The 21,110-nt window shown below is 41.5% G+C and overlaps 1 protein-coding gene across 4 annotated transcripts in view; it reads left to right on the top strand.

The window, feature by feature from the left end:
- The window catches only part of LOC121080369 (zinc finger CCHC domain-containing protein 7-like), a 119,398-nt gene that overhangs the window by 66,819 nt on the left and 31,469 nt on the right, over positions 1-21,110 (top strand). For 3 of the 4 annotated variants that reach the window (XM_040578343.1, XM_040578342.1, XM_040578344.1), the window contains exons 5-7: positions 13,797-13,840; positions 15,030-15,155; positions 16,753-16,923. In XM_040578343.1, coding sequence (XP_040434277.1) covers positions 13,797-13,840; positions 15,030-15,155; positions 16,753-16,923 — 341 coding nt within the window. The remainder of the gene's footprint in view (positions 1-13,796; positions 13,841-15,029; positions 15,156-16,752; positions 16,924-21,110) is intronic. The other variant, XM_040578346.1, reaches the window with a different exon arrangement.

Genomic DNA, 21,110 nt, shown 5'->3' with positions numbered 1-21,110 from the left:
TTGAACAGTTTGTTTACTTGAAAGCATTTATGTTGAGTAGGTGGCTTTCTACTTTTGTACTGTATTTTCTTTTTTGAAAGTCACTCGAAGAGGCTTACTGGGTAACAAATTGCAGATTATCTTTCCCTTATACTTCCCTCTGCACTTCTGTTAAAAAAAATAATAATAGTGCGATCACATTCTTCCTACTGCATCAGCAAGCTATTGATCTTGCATGAACACAGGAGTAAACTAAAGCAAATGTACAAATAATGCGTTTCAAATATGCTGTCTTCACATTTCTTGAAAATTAATATATGATTTTTCAAGCTTGTGCAGTAGATGCAAAATACATGTCTGAATTCAGTCATACTGGATCTTCTGAATCACTGACTTACAGAAAAAGGAAGGGCAAACTCTAGCATCCCACCATTTCTTACTGACTTGAAATAAATTTATTTAAGGTTGTTCTTAGAGAGGTCCTAACTGCCACCCAAACCCAATCATGTTTTAGTAGTTTGCTGCCTCTGGTTTTGCCCTCAATTTAGGAGGTGAGTGCATGGGAAGAATATTTTAAGTCTGGTTTTCAATTGAGTTGGATTTTTTATTTTTTTTTTTAGTTTAATTGAGAGTTGGATTTTTTTTTTTTCTAAACCACGTGCACTGAGCATCAAAGCCAAACCTCATGACGATTCGTGGCTGTCAGCACCAGGTGCATGTGTACAATAGCTTCAGTGCCAGGCCACATGCTCGTTGCGTGTGGGACTGTTGCACGCTTGTGCCGCTGCATTTCTGTTAGTGACACACTGAATTGCAATTGCTCACCGGCGCCGTCAGTGCTGACCGCAATCCCCCGCTGCAGGCAGTTGTTCCAGCAAAAACCACCTCCTGCAGCCATAGTTTCGTTGAGGCTCGTGAAGGCATCTAGGGCTTGATCCAGTACCAAACCCAACATGCTGCTGGCGAGCCCCTTCTGTGCCAAGGGCGTTCGGTAAGGCAACGTCTGATATACTGACACCAAGTGAAACCTGCTGGTGTGCGTGTTACTCTGCTGTCGAGATATGACAAATAAGACAGGACTTGTCTTTGGGGAGCCTCTGTAAGCACCAGAGCGGCCACTGCTGCAGTGCCCCGCATGTGCTGATCTGCCCGCGTTCGATGGACAGCCAAAGACGGGAGGGTAGACATGAGTCGTGTTCTGTCTCCTCCTCTGAAGTCTGGTTTGTCTTTTTTCAAATGCTGCCATCTCCCTTCACGAGTGTCTCTTGTAACGTTTGCCATGAGTTTCCACTTCCCAGACCCTCAAGACTATTAGAAATGGTATTGATCTTCACGAGATCTGTGGTGGCTCCACTTCACGGTGCAAAGTCTGTGCCCCGGTGAAGGATTCACAGCATCCGATGTGACGTTTTGTTGCTTTTCTTGTCCCCTTCCTCTTTGCTTACCACCTAGTGAAAGACAGTGGGAGTTAGAAAGAGTGTCTGTATTATTATTTTTTTTAAAGGAGTGACCAGCTACCACACTGCTCAGGAAATTCGGTTGATTGCACATTTTAAATGAGGCATTGATAATTTTTTTCAGCGGTGGACCAGTTGTTTTTTTCTGAGTGTTGCTAGGTAGAAGCAGAATCTGCTTTGCAACCAGCCCTTTAATCATGGATTCAGACATCCCTTGCTCTTGTCCAGATGAAGGGGGGGGGGAACCTGATTTCTGAAAGATTTCACAAATTATTGCTCGGACTTGTGATACGGAAAGTATATTCAGTGTTTGCACAGTAGAATCATAACTCTGCTACAGTGTAAGGGACTTTCGCCTGAGGCATATAGGCTAAACTGATTAGGTTATTCAGGCTTTATTAGAAAAGAATGACTTAAATCACGACTTCAGAAATGTTTCAGCTTTCTCAGATTAATACAAATGTTTCAGTCCCACACATGAAGTTACTGAGATGAATTAAATAACTGCATATTTTTAAAGAATATGACTGCTTAAAAATCAACAATGAAACAAACAAAAAAAAGCTTTAATCAAACAAAAACAATATAAATTAAGAAAAACAAACACCTGTAAATATGAAGTGTGTAACAGTTTCCTACTGGAACAGTGAAAAATTGAGAGTTGCAGTATTTATATACAGGTAGGAAGAGCAGGTGTGTTATACAGTTCTATTAATGTCAGGAAAAAGTGCTATTAAATGTCTTAAGTGCTACTTTCAAAACAATTACGTGCACCTTAACTACTTCTGTTGTCTCATTGATTTTCAGCAGTGGCTGGTTAAACTCTCTGAATTTAAATGCTTAAAATCAAACATAAGACTTGTGAGCTCTACTTGTCCCCACAAAACTTTAATATCTTGAGCAGATCAACACAGGCTGTGAAAATATTTGAGCAGCATTCACCAGGGTTAATATGGTGCTTAACCACTGGGGCACTTCTTCCTTGATCTCATGTTTATTCACCCTCAGATATTTATCTGAATGGACAACTTGCTTTTTTTTTTTCCCAATGATTTTTTTTATAGAACAAGACTTCTGAATTTGAGCACAGATTGGTTGCAGTACAATTTTTAGGCCAGTAACCACATCCAGCACAAACTGTATTTATGCTTAATTTCTCTCTTAAGTAGAAAGTAGAACACAGGGTATTATGCCTAAAAGCACTATGGTTCTAGTTTAATGCTTGTTGGTTATTGAAACTTGGTTAGTAGTGCATTCAGAGCGTAAGTATTGCTATTGTCTAATTGCACTTCAGTGAAACAGGGCTGACTTTTCCTCTGACTTCTTTTACGCATCCATGCTGAATAACCAAAAAAAGCGCACCCAAACCCCCAAACCCCCAAACAAACAAACACCAAAAAAAAGAAGTGTAAATACCTCTTTAGTATTGTACCAGGCGCTTTAAGTGTCAGTTGCGGTTACAGTGCATCCTCCTTCAAAGGACTCCAGCTATTTTTCTGAAAAAATGAAAGACAGTGTGTACTAAATATACATCGTCTTTCAAACACGGGATCTGAGGATATGGAAAAAAACACCATGTGAGGACTTCCAATTTTTCTAGCCATTGCAGGCTTTTGTACAGAAAATTGGCTTCCCTCTGTTTCTTTGGTAACTCTTTGGCCACTAGTGAAAGCCATGGCCTAGCGCAGTGGTCTCCAAACGCGTTCGATCACACACCCCTATCAGGAAAAATATTTTTGAGCCCACACCCTCACCATATGTGTATTTATTTATTTATAAATTATCTACATGTAATACTGTACTGATGTCTTACGTACATTATAAAACATAGACAAAATAGAAAGTAAAAAAGGATGAGAAAAACATTAGGTAAACAATGTTTTAAAAACATATTTTATTTTGTTTATTAATGGTTAAAAAAAAAAAAAAATTCCTCCTGTGGTGCCTGTACCCCACTGTCAAGATGTACATGCTGGTGTACATGGGAAACAGATGAAATTGGGAGTCTCAGATGCTTTGGGGGATTATTGTTTTCCATTTGCACCACCGAAACATTTTTGAATAAGCAAAAATTGAATTCTCTCATTGAGAATCGTTCTTTGCTGATTCTAGAGAGACATCACATTTTCTTTTCCCCACTTTCTCTTTTCTTCAGAAAAAGGAGGAAAGAGAGAGACATCTTTTCTGCTGCGTCCTTCTTGCAAGGACGAAACTGTTCTAGCCAGTGAGAATTAGTAGTTCTTTAGCAAGGCCACTTTGTTTTTCATCACCTTGCAATTGTGCCTCATGTATGGAAATAATGTGTTTCTGGAAAACTCTGTTTTCTATTGCGAGCTGATGTTGAGAGAAGTCCACCCCGGTTGTCCCAAGAAAAGGATGTCTTTGTCATGTGGAATGAAGTACACCAAAAAATGAGGACTGAAATGGAAAAGACACTGTTCTTTTGAATTCTCTGCTTCTTTTCAACCTGTGTCCCTCAAAACCCAACCAATGTGAGATCATGCTCAAGAGGTACGACTCTCAGGGTCTCCGCAGCTTACTAATGCTGTTTGGTGCTTTCACATTTGAAGTGTCTACAGAGCTTCACAGTGGGTTGAGAGCAATGTATCATCTTTGCTAGGGCAAACTACAATCTTCCATGTTAGTGACTCTCAGAAGAGCCACTACAGCATCTTGATGCATGCTTACAAACCATGAAGAAGGCATTGAGAAGAACTTTCCCCCTTTTCCTGCAGTGAGAGATGTTTGTGGTGCATGCCTCCAGATACAGGCTAAAAGATCTGTCTGTCTGGTATGGTAGTAAGCTCATAAAAAGCTCAGGAACACCAAAATTAGAGCAGAGTCTTAACACTGGAGTTTTCTTCTCATAAAATCATGACGTGCCGTTAGACATCTGCACTGGATCAGTGCTTTGTTACCACTTGCTGTTAGGAGTGCTGTGTTGCTGGAGCTTTTCTCATGTCTTTGTTTTCCTGGAAGTTGCGAGTTTGAAGATGATTTAACATGGAGGGGCACCGTAGTGCCCAGGGTGCTGCTTGTATTCCTCACGTGTGCCACATGAGGAGGTTTCCTTGGGTAGAATTTTTTCAGCTATGGGAAATCAATGGAGTGGTGTGGATTTCTGTTCCTGACTTGTTAGAATTGTTCTTTCAGTATGAATATTTTTTCAGGAGCCTCCTGCATGTGTTTCCTATTCCATCTTTACTATAATCCTCACGAGGATCAAAAAGAGGAACTAGGGATGTATCCAACAGGTTTTCACCCACTCCAGGTCTCCATAGTAGCTTTAGCTCAAACTTCAGTCCTGCTCTCAGAGTAACGCAGTCGCCTGCATCCTAGTTTTGATCAGGCTTTGGGGGATTCCTTTCATCTAGAGGTAAAGACCATGTAAAGACCTCTTTGGTGTTCTGTTCTGGTGTCATTTTAGCCTGCTCTTCATCACGTTAGAGCTCTGTACTACCTTTGGAACCCGTTAACTGCATTGGTGCCGTTACACTTTAGTACTCAGGCATTCCCATTCCCATCTGTGTCTTTAGAAGTGTTGAGGGTTGTCCTCCTCCATATCTGTGAAGCTACCGAATGATGCGTAACATTTCAAAACCTTGAAGAGCTATAGGCACGGTCTAAGTCTGGTTGTGTTAACAATTTATAAATTGCTTCTCCTAAGAACAGCAGAAGTGCCAAATGAGAATCAAGCCACGATGTCTAGCCGTTACAGTTTGTTCTCTAGAGACAGGTTAGTCACTGTGGAGTTTGTTTGAATGCTCCCAGGAAAGGAATCTGAAAGCACTGAGAACCTTTGGAGCTGTTCTAGTATGACCACCTGGGGTCTGCCTCATCCCAGAGACCCAATGGTGGTTCTTCACGACTTCCAAGAGCAGTTCTTCTCCCACAGGACTATGTGGGGAGAGCCTGGTCTGACCATGAGGGTGGGAAGGGGTTATCAGAACTGGGAGGATTTAGCTTGCCATTGCCCAATGAGTCAGGTTATCAGCATGAAAGATAGTTGAAGTGAAATTCTAGCCCATAGCCAAAGACTGGCAGTTAGCTTGTGTTGAAATGCGATTTATTTTTTTTTTATTCTTTTTTCCTGGTTTAAAGCTTTTTTGAATTTCAGGGCAAAAGTAGAGGCAAGAGCTCCAATTAAACTTTACAGGCTTCAGATGCTTATCTACATCAGCATTCTTCAAACTCAGGAATTTCCTAATGGCAGCATCAAGAGAGCCGTGCTTTTTTTCTAGGATACAGTTGATGGTCAATGGTTTCAGGTTTGTTATTCAGTTGAAGAATTAATGAATCATTTCCAAGGAACTTTAAATCTGGATTCCTCTCCATTGTGGGAAGAGGCATAATGTTGTTAGCCCATCTCTTACACAGCTTCTTTTAGGCCCAGTGACTTTGCCAGATCAGGCACCACGAGCCTTAGTGGAACAAGGCTTCGTGGACTTTGCTCCCTCTTTTCTATTTGTATCTCCTTCATTCTGTATTGGTGGAGAAAGACGCACTATGTTGCCAAAAGAGATTCCCAAGGTACAACTGTAGATTTGCTGTTAACTGACACTTGAGAGGTGGAGCAGCGGTACTCTTCAGGCTCGTGTCTTAGCCGTTAATTGAGTACCATTTTAGCTGACTCTGTGAAGGAATCTGTACAGATCGTTAAAGCAATCCGTGCGCACTGGTTAGGCTTCTGGGCTCTAACAGTTAACGCTGATAACTGCAGTAGATACCGGTCTTCAAGGGCTGATTAAGAGGTGAAGATTCTGCATGGTGATGCAGCTGCCAAAGCCTCTGGCTTCCCTTATGACCTTCTTCGATGAAGTGCTGTATTGCCACTGACAAAATCTGCTGCGCAGTAATGATGACTTAAATACAGAAATAGGCTCAGTGATGTTGGAGTCAGTACTCCAGCATCAATTCTTGGCATCCTATTGATCCTCCAAGAAATTTCAGGATAGCACTTGCCCTGGAGCTAGACCCATGCAGACCTCTCTAGTCCTCCACGCCAGGACCTTGACCGCCCAGCCCGAGCTCTGCTGGCGGTCGTCCCTCGCAGACTGGCTGGGGGGAGGTTTGCAGTGACGTTCAGTTTGGTACCTGAGTGAATAGTACGGACGTGTTGTCAGATGAATCGTACCAGAAAATTATTATTCCTATTTTGAAATTATAATTGTGATTTTTTAGTGATTAACTTAAAACAGTCTAAGGCCATTTTTGGCAGTAATCTGTCCTGAAGCTTCCCTTTATTTTATGACTGTACTTTTGATTTTATCGCATGCATTTTTTCACAGGTAATTCTGAGTTAGCATTTATTATTTTTCTCTTCACCAGGGACTGCTGGAATCCAAAAGGTATTTAAGACAACTTAATCAAATAGTTTAAAAGGCTTTCTCTTCAAAGTAAATTATTCCTATTTCAGTCATATAGGAAATAGTCAAAAAGTGAATTCTTGATGCACCCAGTGAGGACAAAGGATTTGTGTTCAGTCTTTCCTTCTCTAAATTAGAAATCACAGTATAGACAACGGAATTTCTAAATCATATATTACACCTTATTCTCTGGTGGGAATAAAATGTTCATGTTTGCCTCCTTTTCTCTGTTTAACTTTGACTGCTGTGAACACTAGGAATAATGACCCTGCAGCTTTTCTTTCTTTTTTTTTTCCCTCTTCTTCTTTTTTTTTTTTTTTTTTTTTTTTTTAAATCTATTCATTTTATACTTTTCAGACAGATTTTTCCCCGGGGTGAAACAAAGGTTAACTGAAATTTCCTCTGTTGTGTACCTGAACGAATCAGCAGTTTGAGAAGGAAATCCCATTGATGGGCAAAGAGAGTGACAGGCTCTATTTAAAGAATTCCCCCGACTGTGTGGTAGACCAACCATGCCATGAATTTAACTGTTCCTGTGGTCCCCATACTTGTACCCACCAAAAAGAGAGAAAAACCTACTTTGTTCTGCAAATGTTGCGCTAAGCTTTGAAAATCATGAGCCGCTGAGTTTTGTGAATTAACATTACTAGCAGTGGTCAAGACTAAAGGAAGCAGTGTTTATAGCATGAGACAGAAAACAGACAGAAAATTATGCGTACTTACCTAAGAGAAAAAACAGAGTATGCATTTCTGTTTTAACCTGTGTCTGTGCATTTTAGCAATTTGGTGGTATACATATTCCTCAAGAATATGATTTACAGAATCATATTGTCTTTCACCTTTTTCACTGCACATCATTATTCCCACTTAGTTCGTGAAACGTCTTGCCCATACATACCCATAAGAATAAATGGAGTTGAGGTAGATGCAAAAGGACATACACTTGGGAGAAGGTTCAGGATTTATTGTTAGAGAAGTTGTCTAGCAGTTCAGCTATGCAGAAAAGAGAGACACAGCTGAAATGCAATACTGAATGCCTGACATTCACCAAAAAGAGGCAGGATGTGCTAGCACCTGGGTGATTCTTGTATTTTTTCATGGGCCCTTTAAATATCAAAAGCACACATCTCTGCCTGGTTAGGTTACTCCTAATTCGTCTGTATTAAACTTCGTGACCTGTGCGTCTTCTTGAAAAGTGCGGCTCTGGCCCTGCAGCGGGCCCCAGCCAAACATGCTGCCTAGGGATTATAAGTACCACGTCGGAGCCCCCAGCCATCAGCCTTTCCTTCTTTGGCAATGACGGTTGTCTTCTCCCATGGGTAATGGCTGCTTAAATTTGCTTAAAGTTGCTTTCATAGGTCTTGGGGTTTGGTGGTTGGGTTTGGGGTTTTTTTGTTTTTTGTTTTTTTGGGTTTTTTTTTTTTTCACTTATGCAGAACTGTTCAGAGGCGTGGGTTTTTTCTTCTTAAACTCTGGTATGCTTTTGGCCGATGCTGCCTTCGCTTCAATCAACTTCTTACATTTTAATTCATTTCAAATGGGTTGAGTTTTGCTGCTTGTTCACTGTCACCTTTCAGATCTTGTGAAAAACGTCCTGCTGGATCAGATGAACGTTCCTAAAAATTAAGTATTGCATGTATTTTCTCACTGGCAGAAGTGCATGGTACTGCACACACATACATACATACATATATACACACACACACACACACACACGTATATACATATTAGGTAGCAAGGGGAGAGGCAGAAGTAAATCACCTTTTTCCTCATCAAAGCAAAGCTGAGAAATCCCTAGAAGTGTCTTAAGAAAAATACTACAGTTGGTTCCATGCCCTCTTCACAGCAGTTAATTTGAGTAACTGGGTGTTGCAGAGAGGGCTCCATGCACTGTGGCTGGTGTGCATCTTCTAGCCCGGGTACCCTGCAAGGAGTTCTCCATGTTGGGATGGAGCTGGAACTGCAACAAATCAGGAACCTGTGGTGCAGGTGCGTGACTGGTCTCTCCGGACAGTGTGCTGAGATCCACGGGTTGCACGAGGAGTCACTCAGACCTGTGGTTCCCTCCCTCCAAATGTGTTTTGGAGCCCTCTGTACCTGCGCTGTGCTGCATCCAGATGTGGCTTGGGCACAAACTTCAGGCAGGATAAGGAGGACTAGCTCCCTTTTCAGTTCACAGTTAGTCCTCAGTGCCCACAGAGAGATGTCGTTTACTTCAAAAACTTCTGGTGACGTGCGTGTGCATGTATATAGATACACACACACACACACACACATATATATATGGGTACTTGGAATACATCTTCCCAGAAGAGAAGGATGTGTAGTGCATCCTAGTACATAGAAATCTGGATTCCTGTGCTTTGCAAAGTCTAATGCAGGGAGGCAATCTCGACTTCTTTTGTGGGACGCTGCTTGGTTGGTACGACTTCACACTTCCATTACTTGTATTTTGGAGGAAGGGCTGCTTGAACACAGAAAAATGGGGAACTCTTTATAGAAAATTATGTTACAGTCAGACTTGAATCACTTTGGTTCAAACATAAACAGGAATTTTTTCAGATATATGCAAAACGTCACAATGTGAAATTCTTACAGATCTAGATAATTTTTAGGGGTTTAAGACTTATCATTTTAAAATGTTATTTGTTATTCTAGTAGCAGCAGAAGCTGTGTCCTGACATGCTAAATATTGTTCAGAGATACGTCTGAAACAGTCCTTGCCACAGAGGTCTTACAGGGGAATGTAATTAGGGTTCCCTATTCTGTAATGTGCTATATTAATTAGCAGTCAAAATCCAATTTTTAAAGCCCAGCTTTGAATTGTGTTTGCCCTTCAGGCCACATATCGTACCGTCACAGCTTGAAGCATCCTGTTTCACTGAATTGATCATAAACTAAACTAAATAAAATACATGTCTGCCTGTATTTTCCAATTAGAAGGGAGCAGGGGTGGCACGACTTGCCTTCCCCTTTTAAGAAAACGTAGTGGTTTATTTTCGAAGTTGAATGTCCATACCCTACCGTTTCTCTGTGTTTTTTAAATGAGGTAATGAAATAAACCCTTGCAGGCAGGCTGAACTTGCATGGGGAAACAGGGACGTGTTTTCTCCCAGCCCCAATAAGCAAAGTGTGACTTTTTGGCGGGGTCACAATCTGCGCCCAGACGTGCTCTGCCTTGCTGGGGTAGCCTGCTTGCTGCTGGGATCGTTGGTGGTGTGGCATATAAGGAAATCTTCTGAGCAGTTTATTGTTGATTCTAAGTCAGGTTTTTGTTCTGTGGAAACGGATTGTTTCTCCGGGTAATTTCAGGGTTTGACTGCTGGTCCTCATTCTCCCTCCTCCCCTCTTCTCCCTTTCTGGAATGAAAGAGGGAAGGCTTGAATGCACATTGAACAGTGGTCCTAAATCTGGCTTCGCCATGAGTGCTGCTCGGAAATTTACATTTTCATGCTGGTGGAGGGATACATCTGAATCTCAATGATCTTTCAAAATTTTTCTTTAAGTAAAAGCAAAGCTGTTGTGTATCATTCATCCTGTTGTAGAGGGGCACAGGACAGCCAAAGTGTAATACTTGCTGTATTTTTTCTTGCACAGAGCTTCCATTTACATCTAAACTGTAGATATTTTGCATCCTCTTCTTCCCCTCCTCTCCTTCCCTGTTCCGCAATTTGAAAAACCCATTTTTTTCAAAGTATAAATTCAAGAAACTTAGACAACAAGTTGTATTTTTTTAGTTGAGGTATAGGGATTAGTGTAATCTTACAAAGGAGATTGTTTTTAACAAATGAAGATGAGAAAGAATAAAAGCACAAATTTGCTGAAGATGTTCTGGGAGGATTTTATTAATACACTGTGAAATCTCACAGGACCCTTTAAGTAATGTAAATTTCAAGCGTGCAACTTCTCCACAGAAAAAAAAAAAGAGGAAAGTCTTGACAGAGATTATCTGAATACTTTTAAAACTGCTGCTTTCTTAAGAGTAAAAACAAAGTGCTCATAGCCCCATTCTTAAGGCAGAAATCTGTCCTCTGTGTGTGTGTGTGTGTGTGTGTGTGCACGTCTGAAAAAAGGATGAAACGATTTAATGAGTTACTGGCTTGGCCTTGGAAAACATCAGGTGGCAGATTTAATTGTACCAGTCTTTGCTAAATACAGAAACTTTCCGTAATTAGCATATGTGTTTCATGCCTGTGCTTTGACCAAAATCGCCCTCTCAGTCCCAGGGGGAGGTCTGAGGCTACTGGTTGGGGGTTTGGGGTGGGAGAGCATCGTCCTTGCGCACCTCAAGATGCTGAGGGGTGCTGGCTGCCTGCCCACCCCAGGGCTGCAAGCTGGGCCACCACTGTCTCCTTGCAAGAAGAGTTTCTTGAAGTCAGCGGTCCCAGGCCTGTCGCCTGCATGCCTCTGAGTATTAAGGAGTGAAAACAAACGTTATGGGTGCTACAGACCAGGGAGAGCGCAGTACAGCGGGGTCCTCAACACGCCGATGGGTATTGCCGCTGGAGAACGAGCAAAGGGCAGCTGCAGGGCTGGGGGGAGGTGGAGTGGCCAGAAAGCCAGCTCAGGGGAACCCGCAAGCCACCCAGAGACTGGAAGTGCCTGTTGGACAAGTTAATTCATCCGAATAAGTACAGTGAACTGGGGGGAAGGGGAGGTATTTGTCAACTTGAGCAGAGTTTTGTGCTTCGTCTCATGATTTAGTGCTGTGGTCAATGAGGAAAATCGGTGGAGATTTTTCTGTGTGTCTCTAAAGCAAGATTTCGTGTTGGGTGCAGAAGTGTAACCCTTCCTACGTATTTCAGTCTGAATAGTTTCTTGCGAGTAAAACCAGAGCCTGATGCAATCTGTTGTGAATTAGACGTAACTTTTAGGTCACCAAACAATTTTAGTGGAGATATATTTTGTAGTAATATCAATTCATTACTTAAAAAAAAAAAAAAAGTATTTTTATACAGAAAAAAAGAAATGAAAGCTCTTGTATTTATTTTTGAGCATTTTTAGTTTCTAGCATTAGGAATAATTGAATCTTTGTATCACGGTTTTCCCCTATGAAGCAGGGGATTTTGACAGTGAAGAAGAGAAACTTAGTTGGTTTGTCCTCAGGAAGGACATGCCTAATGATTAACAGGAGTTAATTCGCTGGTAATTTTGATCTGTAACCTGCCAACCATTCTGTGCGTGCATTTCTGTGAAACACGGCGCTCACAGTACCGATTGCCAAGGCAGAATTTTGAATTACAGATATTTTTTCTTCATGTATGACTTTCCCTAACAGGCTTCCAAGTAATAAATAATGCACTCAAATATGTCAGCACGTTTCTTTACTTGCAATGACCGGACACCAAAGGCCTGATTTTCCCTTGGGCATACCCACGACTCACTTCCACCGAAGCGACCTGATGCAATGCTGTCTCTTCCATCCTCTTTGCTGGGACCTGAGAGTCCGGGAGAAGCAGTCTCCAGGGCTGCGGGCATGGTACCACTTCTCGTTCAGGTCATAGCTTCTCACCCTGAATGATGCTCGGGTGAAGGATGTGTTGGGGGCTTGTACTGGAGTTTGTGCCGTGGCAGTTGCTACGTGTACCATGACTTAGGTACGACACATCATTCAAATTGATGTACGAATAGGCTAGTTAATTCGTTATTTGTGTCTCTGTGATGGTTGTTAAGTGTTATTGGCGTTAGCCAGTAAAATAAAATAAAAGCAAAATAAAACCATTTCAGAGTGCTTTCAGATTACAGAAGATAGTATTAGCCCCAGATTCTGGATGAAGAACAGCAGCAAGCAGGTATTATGCTCTAAAGCACCCCTTGCATGTTTGAGTGACGTACCTTGTACCCAGATACTGCATTACACACTTCAGCTGAGATTACTGACTTTTTCCATAAATGAAGGGTTAGACATGACATTGTAGAGGCTATAATTTTAATTTCTAGTCATTGGAAATGAATAGTAACAATCAAAATCAGTTGGATACATTTTTACTGGGTTTTCTACCATTTGTAAATCTTGATGTTGTTGTGATTTGTGTTAATAACACATATATAGATGCTTCAGATTTGGATTGTGGGAACAGGATGGAACAATTTGCATTAAAAAGTCTGCAAACACACGGGATTAATTTGTGCACAGGTTGTAATGGTTACTGCAAAAGTATAGGTAAGGTGAACACCTCTGTTGACATGAATCCTCCTTTAATGATGAAAAAGATGATGCAGCTGTCTTTGCACAGCGAGAGAAGTAAACAGTGTTGACATGCAGAATTTTTAAACAGCTGTAACTGCATCTCTGTTCTTTTAGCTTGCTGCTTTTTATTTCCTTTTATATTTTTTCTTTTTACTTCTGCCAGTCCAAAGGCTGTCTGTGAGAAGGTTATGGTGTGACAGTTGATAATTTAGTGTGTCGTCCTGATTTATTGCACATTACCAAACTCTGTTTTGAAATAGAGTTACTTAGCTTACAGTCTTTAGTTGCCGTGGTTATGCATAAAGTCATTTTGGCATGCAGCAGTCAGAAAGCAGTGCTGAAGACACAGATTTTTCTAATTTGCAAAGAGGAAAAGCATATTTTATGCTGCGCATTAACTTCTTGTTCCATGTGCTCCCACTCTGGCAAGCTCTGGATTGCAGCTAGGCATCCCCGTGAGTGCAGGCAGAGATAATTCAAATGGCTGGAAACAGAAGCTTTGGAGTCCCTGCCTCTGAAGAAATTAAATCCTTGCCTGATTTTATACCCTGGGGGGCAGCGCAAGAGGGTGGTGTCAGGTGAAGTCCACCCAAGAGTTGGACGTCTGCTGGTTTTAAGGTCAAGCAAATTTGATGCCGAGTGGGCTGATAGCTTTCCTTCACTGAAGATAGAACTAGTTTCTCTGCTTTAGTACATTCAGAGTCTATTACCAGTTTCAGTAAGTGCAGTGATGATAAATTTGAGTATATTATAGAAAAATATTCACATAAATTAAGTGCGATCATTTTTATTTCTGTTTTTCAGAAGGAGTTGATGTGGACTGGTCCATCTGCAATAAAGACTTAGAGGTAACACAGACAACCCAAATTGTTCCATAATTCTTTATGTTTCTTAACAAGCAGAGCAAGGGCAATGGGATTGAAATATCCATCTGTAGTTTTGGTGTGGAATCCTTAGCGGTGTCCTGTCAAAGGCAGGTGAAGCCTGAGCTCCTGTCCAGCAGGAACGCTGGAGCAGTCACACAGAGTGGGAAGAGGGTGCCATGAATCAGGAGTGCCTCCTCAGCTCCTTCCCAGTCTCTTCAGAGACTAGTAATTGTTTTGTGGGAGCTAAATCCCATCCCCGCGGGAGCACTACAAGCCATCTGTGTGTGGGTAGCCTTCCTGCACTCCCAGAGGTCGGAGTTGGCTTAGGAGCTGATGCTCTTAGGCTGTGGCCCGGAGTACTCGTGCAGGATGCCATCATGTCCAGGAGGAGTATGCTTCAGCTATAAGATCCAACTCCTTCGAGTTCTCTTTCCAAGGTTTAGTAAAGCTTACATAATCGGCTAACGTTAAGAAATTCTTCCCTTTAAGAGAAATGGTATTTCAGTACCTCTCCCATTCACTTCTTCAGTATTTTATTTCAGGTTTTTTTTTTTTTTTAATTATGATGTTTACTAAGCCGCGGAGGTTGGAGGTTGGATTTTTAATTCTGTTTGCCTGCACAGAAGGCAAGTGTGAGGTCACTGGGAGAGAGAGAGAGAAAGTTGTTTCCAGCTTCTGGTTTTTTTCTTCTTTTTCCTTTTTAAATCTTCCTTTACAATTGCAACTTGCAGATTTGGTCTAGACTTGTATAGCATTGTACTTTGTCCAAGAAGTTTCCTTTAATGTGTGCAAGGGCATGTGTAACTTATATTTGCAATTAATGTTAGTTATGTTTGTATTCTGAGAAAAATGTCAGTTCATCGTGAAGTAGCGTAGTGAGTAAAAGTCTCTTGACTAATCAAGGGAACGCAAAACTTCACAACTGCAATTTTAAACAGCAAAAAAGAATGTCCCAAAGCATATTTGAACATTGAACAAGACCATACTTCGAGACTCTGCAGGTTCCTTTATACAGAATTATCCAGTTCAAACTTGTACATGTAAATTGAACTGGTAAAAAGTTAGATTTCTAACTTGAACGCTACCAGCAGTGACCTTCACAAATTTCCAACAAACACTAAACTACAGAATCTGAAATGATAAATTTGCTGCTTTTTTCTTGTCTCACCAGGCACAGATCTCCAACTATGGAAGTTTGAGGCATTCCAGTATGCGGTACTACAGAGCCAATAAAAATGTTACCTGTAGAAACTGTGATAGACCAGGTCATTTGTCCAAGAACTGTCCTACTCCAAAGGTAAATGCAACACCTAAATTGCTTGTAGTTGCAGCTGTGTTTTCTAGTACTCTTTCGCTCTTGCTGTAACAAGCATTACTTCAGTGGTTTGTTATTTCGTTGAAAAGTTGCTCCAAGTTGAAGGATAGTTTGCACAAGATCAGTTTACTACATAAAACTAGCTGTCTGTTTTGTGGAGGTCATTGCTTTTATTGTTTTTATAAAAGGAAACAATCTGTGAGTATAAACTGCGCAAAAAGAGGGTCAAGTACGACATACAAACATTTTTTTTCTTATTGTAAAACCACTTTAAGATGTACCTTGTTTTTCAAATGGATTTTCAACATTCAACAATCCAGAAATCACCCTTACTAAATGAATGAAAGCAGATATCTATATAATGAACTGTGATAGGAATAATGTAAAAAATTACAGACAGAAAGTTTGTTCGAGGATTAGAGTTTTAAAAATCAGTCGCTATACTGTGAAGAAGTGGGGGCAATTGCTTGAGAGTCTGGATTTACCAGTCCCCACAACAGAATCTGTAAAAACCTCAGTCCCCTTGGCTGGTACCCACGCTGAGACTTCGAGCAACTGCATCCCGTCTAGTTGAAACGTAAGCCCTTGGAGTGAGGATACGCTCACTCACTGGGAAGATTGGCTTTAAAGAGATACAGGTACGGCCTTAGAATAGTCTTCAGCGTTTTGTATTTGTGGCTGCATGTGCTTGTTTGTGTGAGTCGCAAGGCATGCAGCCAAGTGGTTGTGGGGGACTGACCCTGGCTGGCAGCTAAGCCCCCAGCCGGCTGCTCGCATACACACTACTTGTGAGGTGGGGGAGAGGGCAAAAGCAAGAAAAACTCAAGGGTCGAAAGAAAGACAGTATAGTAAATGCAGACACCCCCCCCCCGTGATGCAAAAGCACTCATTCACCGCAGCAGATTGCTGCCCAGCCAGGCCCTGAGCAACAGCAATGTCAGAAAACCTCCCTCCCCCAGTCTGTTGCTGAGCACAGCGCTGTACGGAACAAATACCCCTTCAGCTGTTGGCTCGACTGTCTGGCTGTGTCCCTGCTGGCCTTTGGTGCACCCCAAACCTGCTGGCAGTGCAATGGTCTGTGGCACAAACTGTATTTACAGACCAGTCCAGTGTGTTGTGGTACAAACTGCGTGTCATGTTCCTATGATCCGGTTTGTTTTCGACTTTTAAGAAAATCAAAGATTTAAGAAAATCAAAATAAAAAATCAAGTGTTCCTACAGAGTGCCCAATACTTCCACTCTGAGTGAAATACGCTTTCCGGTTTAATGGTTATTTTTGCTGTATTCACTGAGCAAATAACATGGGTGCTGGACATTTAACGAGTGCTTCAGATGCAAAGTCCAAATCAAGAAAGTACAGGGAGGCTAGAGAGTTACAGCTTTGAGTTTTACTCTCTTCGTAGTCTCCCTTCACTTTGATTCCTTGGTGAAACATAACATCTCCACAACACCTAGGAAGCAGTAGACACTTACTTGGGGTGGTCTCTTTGTTTCCTCTTTCTATTTTTTTTTTTTTTTCCTTTTCTTCATCTTTTGAAACATTCTCACTTAACATAATTCTTTTTTTGTTTCTTCACAGAAAGTTCCCCCTTGTTGTCTGTGTGCAGAGAGAGGTCACCTACAGAACAGTTGCCCAGCACGTTTTTGTTTGAACTGCTGTTTGCCTGGCCACTTTTTCAGGGAATGTCTCGAGAGAGCCTATTGGAATAAACACTGCAGTCGCTGTGATATGAAGGGGCATTATGCTGATGTGAGTATAGCCCATGGCAAAGAGCTCAGTCATTATTGGTTTTGTATCTGTCAAAAATTGAATTTACAACTACCACAGTCTTCTCATGCTTCTCTAATTTTATATAGTGTGTATTTTTCTAAGCATATGAAACTATCGTGGTTAGTATCACAGTCTTCATGAAGAACGGTTCAAAGAAAACAAACTGGAGCATTGTGAACGCTCAGTCTTTAGTTTAGTTTTGTCCAGTTTAGTTAGGGGGGAGAAAAATATCCTCATTTCTATTGAATGGAAGGTGTAGGGAGGTTGAAATTAGGAGACGTGGTATGCTACAAGCATGCCGGCAAGAGGTAAAGAATAACTCTGATGCTCCAAGAGTTCCACATCCATGGGTTTTTTCCACTATGGTCTTGTATTCCACAGTGAAAATATGAGGAGTTTAAACTAATGTCTAGTAGCCTTCCAGAGGTATTTTTACGTTACAGACATACTTTAAAAACAAAATGGAAATGGTACACCTTATTTCTCACGTGGTTATAGGCGAATAAAAGTTGTATCTGACAGTAGCACATAAAGAAGCAGGTCTACAACCACATTCATGTGCCTTCGCTTAGTTTCTGCCTGCTTTTTGTCAGACTCCTCAATTATTTGTGAATATGCAAGAAGAAAAACAATAATGAAATTGTCTCTCTACTTCCTTATCCCTACGGACAGGCCCATCACACATACAGTGTAACAGAATTTGTAGAACAGTTGGAAGAAGGTATACCCTGCTATTAGAAGTACTGACAGAAGCATTTAATGTCTGGAACCTACTGATATTTTGTCTTAATCCCACGAGAACCACCCTCGTGTTTTCCATCTTCACTGCTGTCATTCAAACCCGAGCTTCTACTTAGACCAGCTCAGTTGGGTGGGCACTGCTCCTGTTGCCAGTCATCCTAATTCCTCGTTCATGTTACGTTATGCTGCCTCTGTGTCACAAGTATTGGAGAGAAAAAAGTACTTGGTGCAAATAAGAATTTCCGTACCCTACCTACTAAAACAACGTTTCAGAGGCGTTCGTGAGCTGGCACCTGTATTCCTAGCCAAAATGGTTCTGTCAAGTGGCCATATGGAAGCTCGCCTTTCATCTCACTAGGAGACTGGATGTTCAGTGTATTTCCCACCAGGTGTTTGGCCGCTTGGTTCGGGTGGGAGCAGCACAGCGGGGGAGGGGTTTCTATTTATTTCATGGGGAGGGGGAGGCCCCGTAAAACACATGCATTCTGCTTGTGTTCTGAGCGTTCAGAGTTGCCTTGCAAAAGTGAATGAGTAACATTGGCACGAAGTTACTTTGTATGTTCCAGGTATGGAAATATGAAAATCATTGAAGTCCTGTAAGGTACTGAAGCATGTTAAAGGTCATCCAGTTACAGTGCACTCTCTGCACTGAAGACTGGGTAGGAGGTGAGGTCATGGGACTTCATTTGACTGAGACTTTTTTCTCAAAACTTTTTATTGTTTAAACACTACTGTTACGGAAACACACTCTGCATGATCTCCTTCCTTTAATATAGTTCTTCAAATCATCTGAATGCGTTTTGAAACAAGTCGAAACTGCTTTGCTCTTGAGAGTCTGCCCAAAGCTGTTATTACTGCTCGTGGAAGTTAGACAGAGAGATGCTATATGCCAGGGACAGTAGTGACAGGACAAGGGTCAATGGTTTTAAACTAAAAGAGGGGAGATTTAGATTAGATCTAAAAAAGAAATGTTTTATAGTGAGGGTGGTGAGATGGCCCAGGCTGCCCGGAGCAGCTGTGGGTGCCCCATCCCTGGGGGGGCTCAAGGCCAGGCTGGACGGGGCTGGGGGCAGCCTGGGCTGGGGGGGGGGGTGGTGGGGGTGGGGGGGTGTCCCTGCCCATGCCAGGGGGGCTGGAACTAAATGGTCTTTAAGGTCCCTTTGAACCCAAACCATCCTGTGACTCTGTGAACTTAAAAGCTTCTCGCGTTAAAAGCTTCTGCTAGTACTTCAAAATACATACATAATACACGCGCGCACACACATATACATCTATGTAAAAACAGAAGTTTTTTTGTAATTGCTCAGAGAATTCACAAACCAGCGATATTTGTTTTCTTTTTTAAGTACGGTGTACCTCAAACCTAGGCACCACTGATTCTTAAATTTTTGCTTCTTGGATGAATTATTTCACGTCAAGTTTCAGTGCAGGATGAACTACTTTGGCACGAATGTTACACCTCTGAAGGAGACTTTTACACAAAAGCATTCCTCAATATTCTTAAGAAAGCGTTGAATGCTATAGAATTGGAAGTTTGGTAGGAAAATAAAAGAGGTTGGCAAAACAAGCAAAATTGTCAAGGTTAATAACTATGTTTAACATTAAAGATCTGTGTGATTACAACCAGGCAGAAATATATTGCAATGATGATACCGCTTTATGACACTTAAGTGACACTAGAAAACTACACTTGGAAAGGTCTTGTATTTATGTGCTTTTGTGTGTGTGTCTGTGTACAAAGCCCTTCCCAGATAGTCTTTAAACGTGTGTACTTCTCATGTAGTGACATAGACAGTGCTGAACTGATTTTTGAAAAAGTAAACTAGATGAAGGTAGTGACTTTGCAGTAGGACACTTAATTCCGTTTAGTAGGAGGTTCAGTTATGAAGGTAACATGAAGATTTGTCCTCATATTTCCTAAATACAGGCAGAGGACTTGCTGTGTCCTTTCTTTAATTTTTCTGTGGCTTTTTGGTAGCAGCAGCCATTGTACTGTAAGGACTGGAGAGAAAGACAGAAGGAATTTGAAGGCCTTTGAGTTGGATATGATCTACTAAGAGAAAACATGGGTGAAAAATCAACTGTGATTAAACATATTTTTTTCACTTTGTAAGATGTTATTATGGTTTTACATATCCCAGAAATTCAGTCCTATACATAGAAATGAACCTTTTATGCTGTTGGGTTTTTTTCCCCTCAAATTAAACACAAATTGATGAGGATAACAGGCAACCTGTGGTAACATCAGCATACGTTCCTACTTCATTTTCTATCTAAAGATATGGCTTAAATGTTTGTCTTCCAAATACACCTGCTTGCTTCCCTTAAATGCTGGGTTTTGTTGAAATTAAAAAGTATTATAACCTCTTCCTAAATATCTCCTCCTACTACCTTTATTTCTTCTATTTGGTCAAAGAATGAGAGAGATCCTGAGAAGGCCTTCTCCTCCCTTTCACTGAGCACAGAGGTTTATCTGAATAACTCTTCTACCTGATAAAGCTTACATTCCATAACTGCTGTCATTATATTCAGTCCCCGTGTCGCTGGATGACGGAATAGTAACGTTTCAGCGGGAGGTTTGACCCTGTGGCTTAGCAGTCCAACGCTGGAGACCTCCTTCCCTTCCAGAGCTTTCTGAGTGTCCTGTCCAGGTGGGATGAGAGCAGCTGTGCATCGGGCTCTGCCTGGGTCCATCCTGCTCCTGCTGAAGATGCCCTGGAGCTGCACCAGATGTGAGCAGTTAGGGAAGGAAAACTGAGAGTTTGTGGCAGGCTCAGCATAGACAGGGAGATTTCACGTCTTCTAAAGTTATTTTCTTTTCTGTAAAGGATTATATGCCTCTATCATCCCCAAATTTTAATCCTACCTGAGTTGTGTAGATTTTCAGGAACATCACAGCACATGTATTTTTTTTTTTCTGCTCATTTAGGTCCACCTTAAGATGAGTAGGGCTTGTCTTTGAAACTTTGAGGCAGTATTCTTGCGCTTCTGCGTGACAGGCATGAGGCCGCCTGTGCAGTGAACACTGGAGTGTGAGAGCAGAGTCTCGTCTGCCTCATCCTTTCATCCTTGGAAAGAAATGTGGCATGGCAGAACTGCAGAGAACAAAATGAAAGCTGTGAGGCTGCATGGCAGGGTGGGAGAGGACACAAAAAGCAAGAAGGTGTCATCTGAAAACCTGATGTCTATCGGCAAATGAAGAAAACAGAAGTGATCATAAACTCTGGCAGATTAAATGTGAAAGTGCAGAACTGAGGGTTAAAAGGAGTTTAAGGGGCACTTCACAAAGGACTCCAAACCAACAGTAAATCTTTATTCACATCAGAGCAAGAGGCCTGTAAGGCCAACAGATGATCAAGACACGAAAGAACACTGAGCCAAGAAAAGGCTATTTCTAACAACCTAAAAATAGTTTTGTGGTATCT

Source organism: Falco naumanni, chromosome W, assembly GCF_017639655.2.
Source record: "Falco naumanni isolate bFalNau1 chromosome W, bFalNau1.pat, whole genome shotgun sequence".
In the NCBI taxonomy this organism is placed as follows: Eukaryota; Metazoa; Chordata; class Aves; order Falconiformes; family Falconidae; genus Falco; species Falco naumanni.
This window is presented reverse-complemented; position numbering and strand designations above follow the sequence as displayed.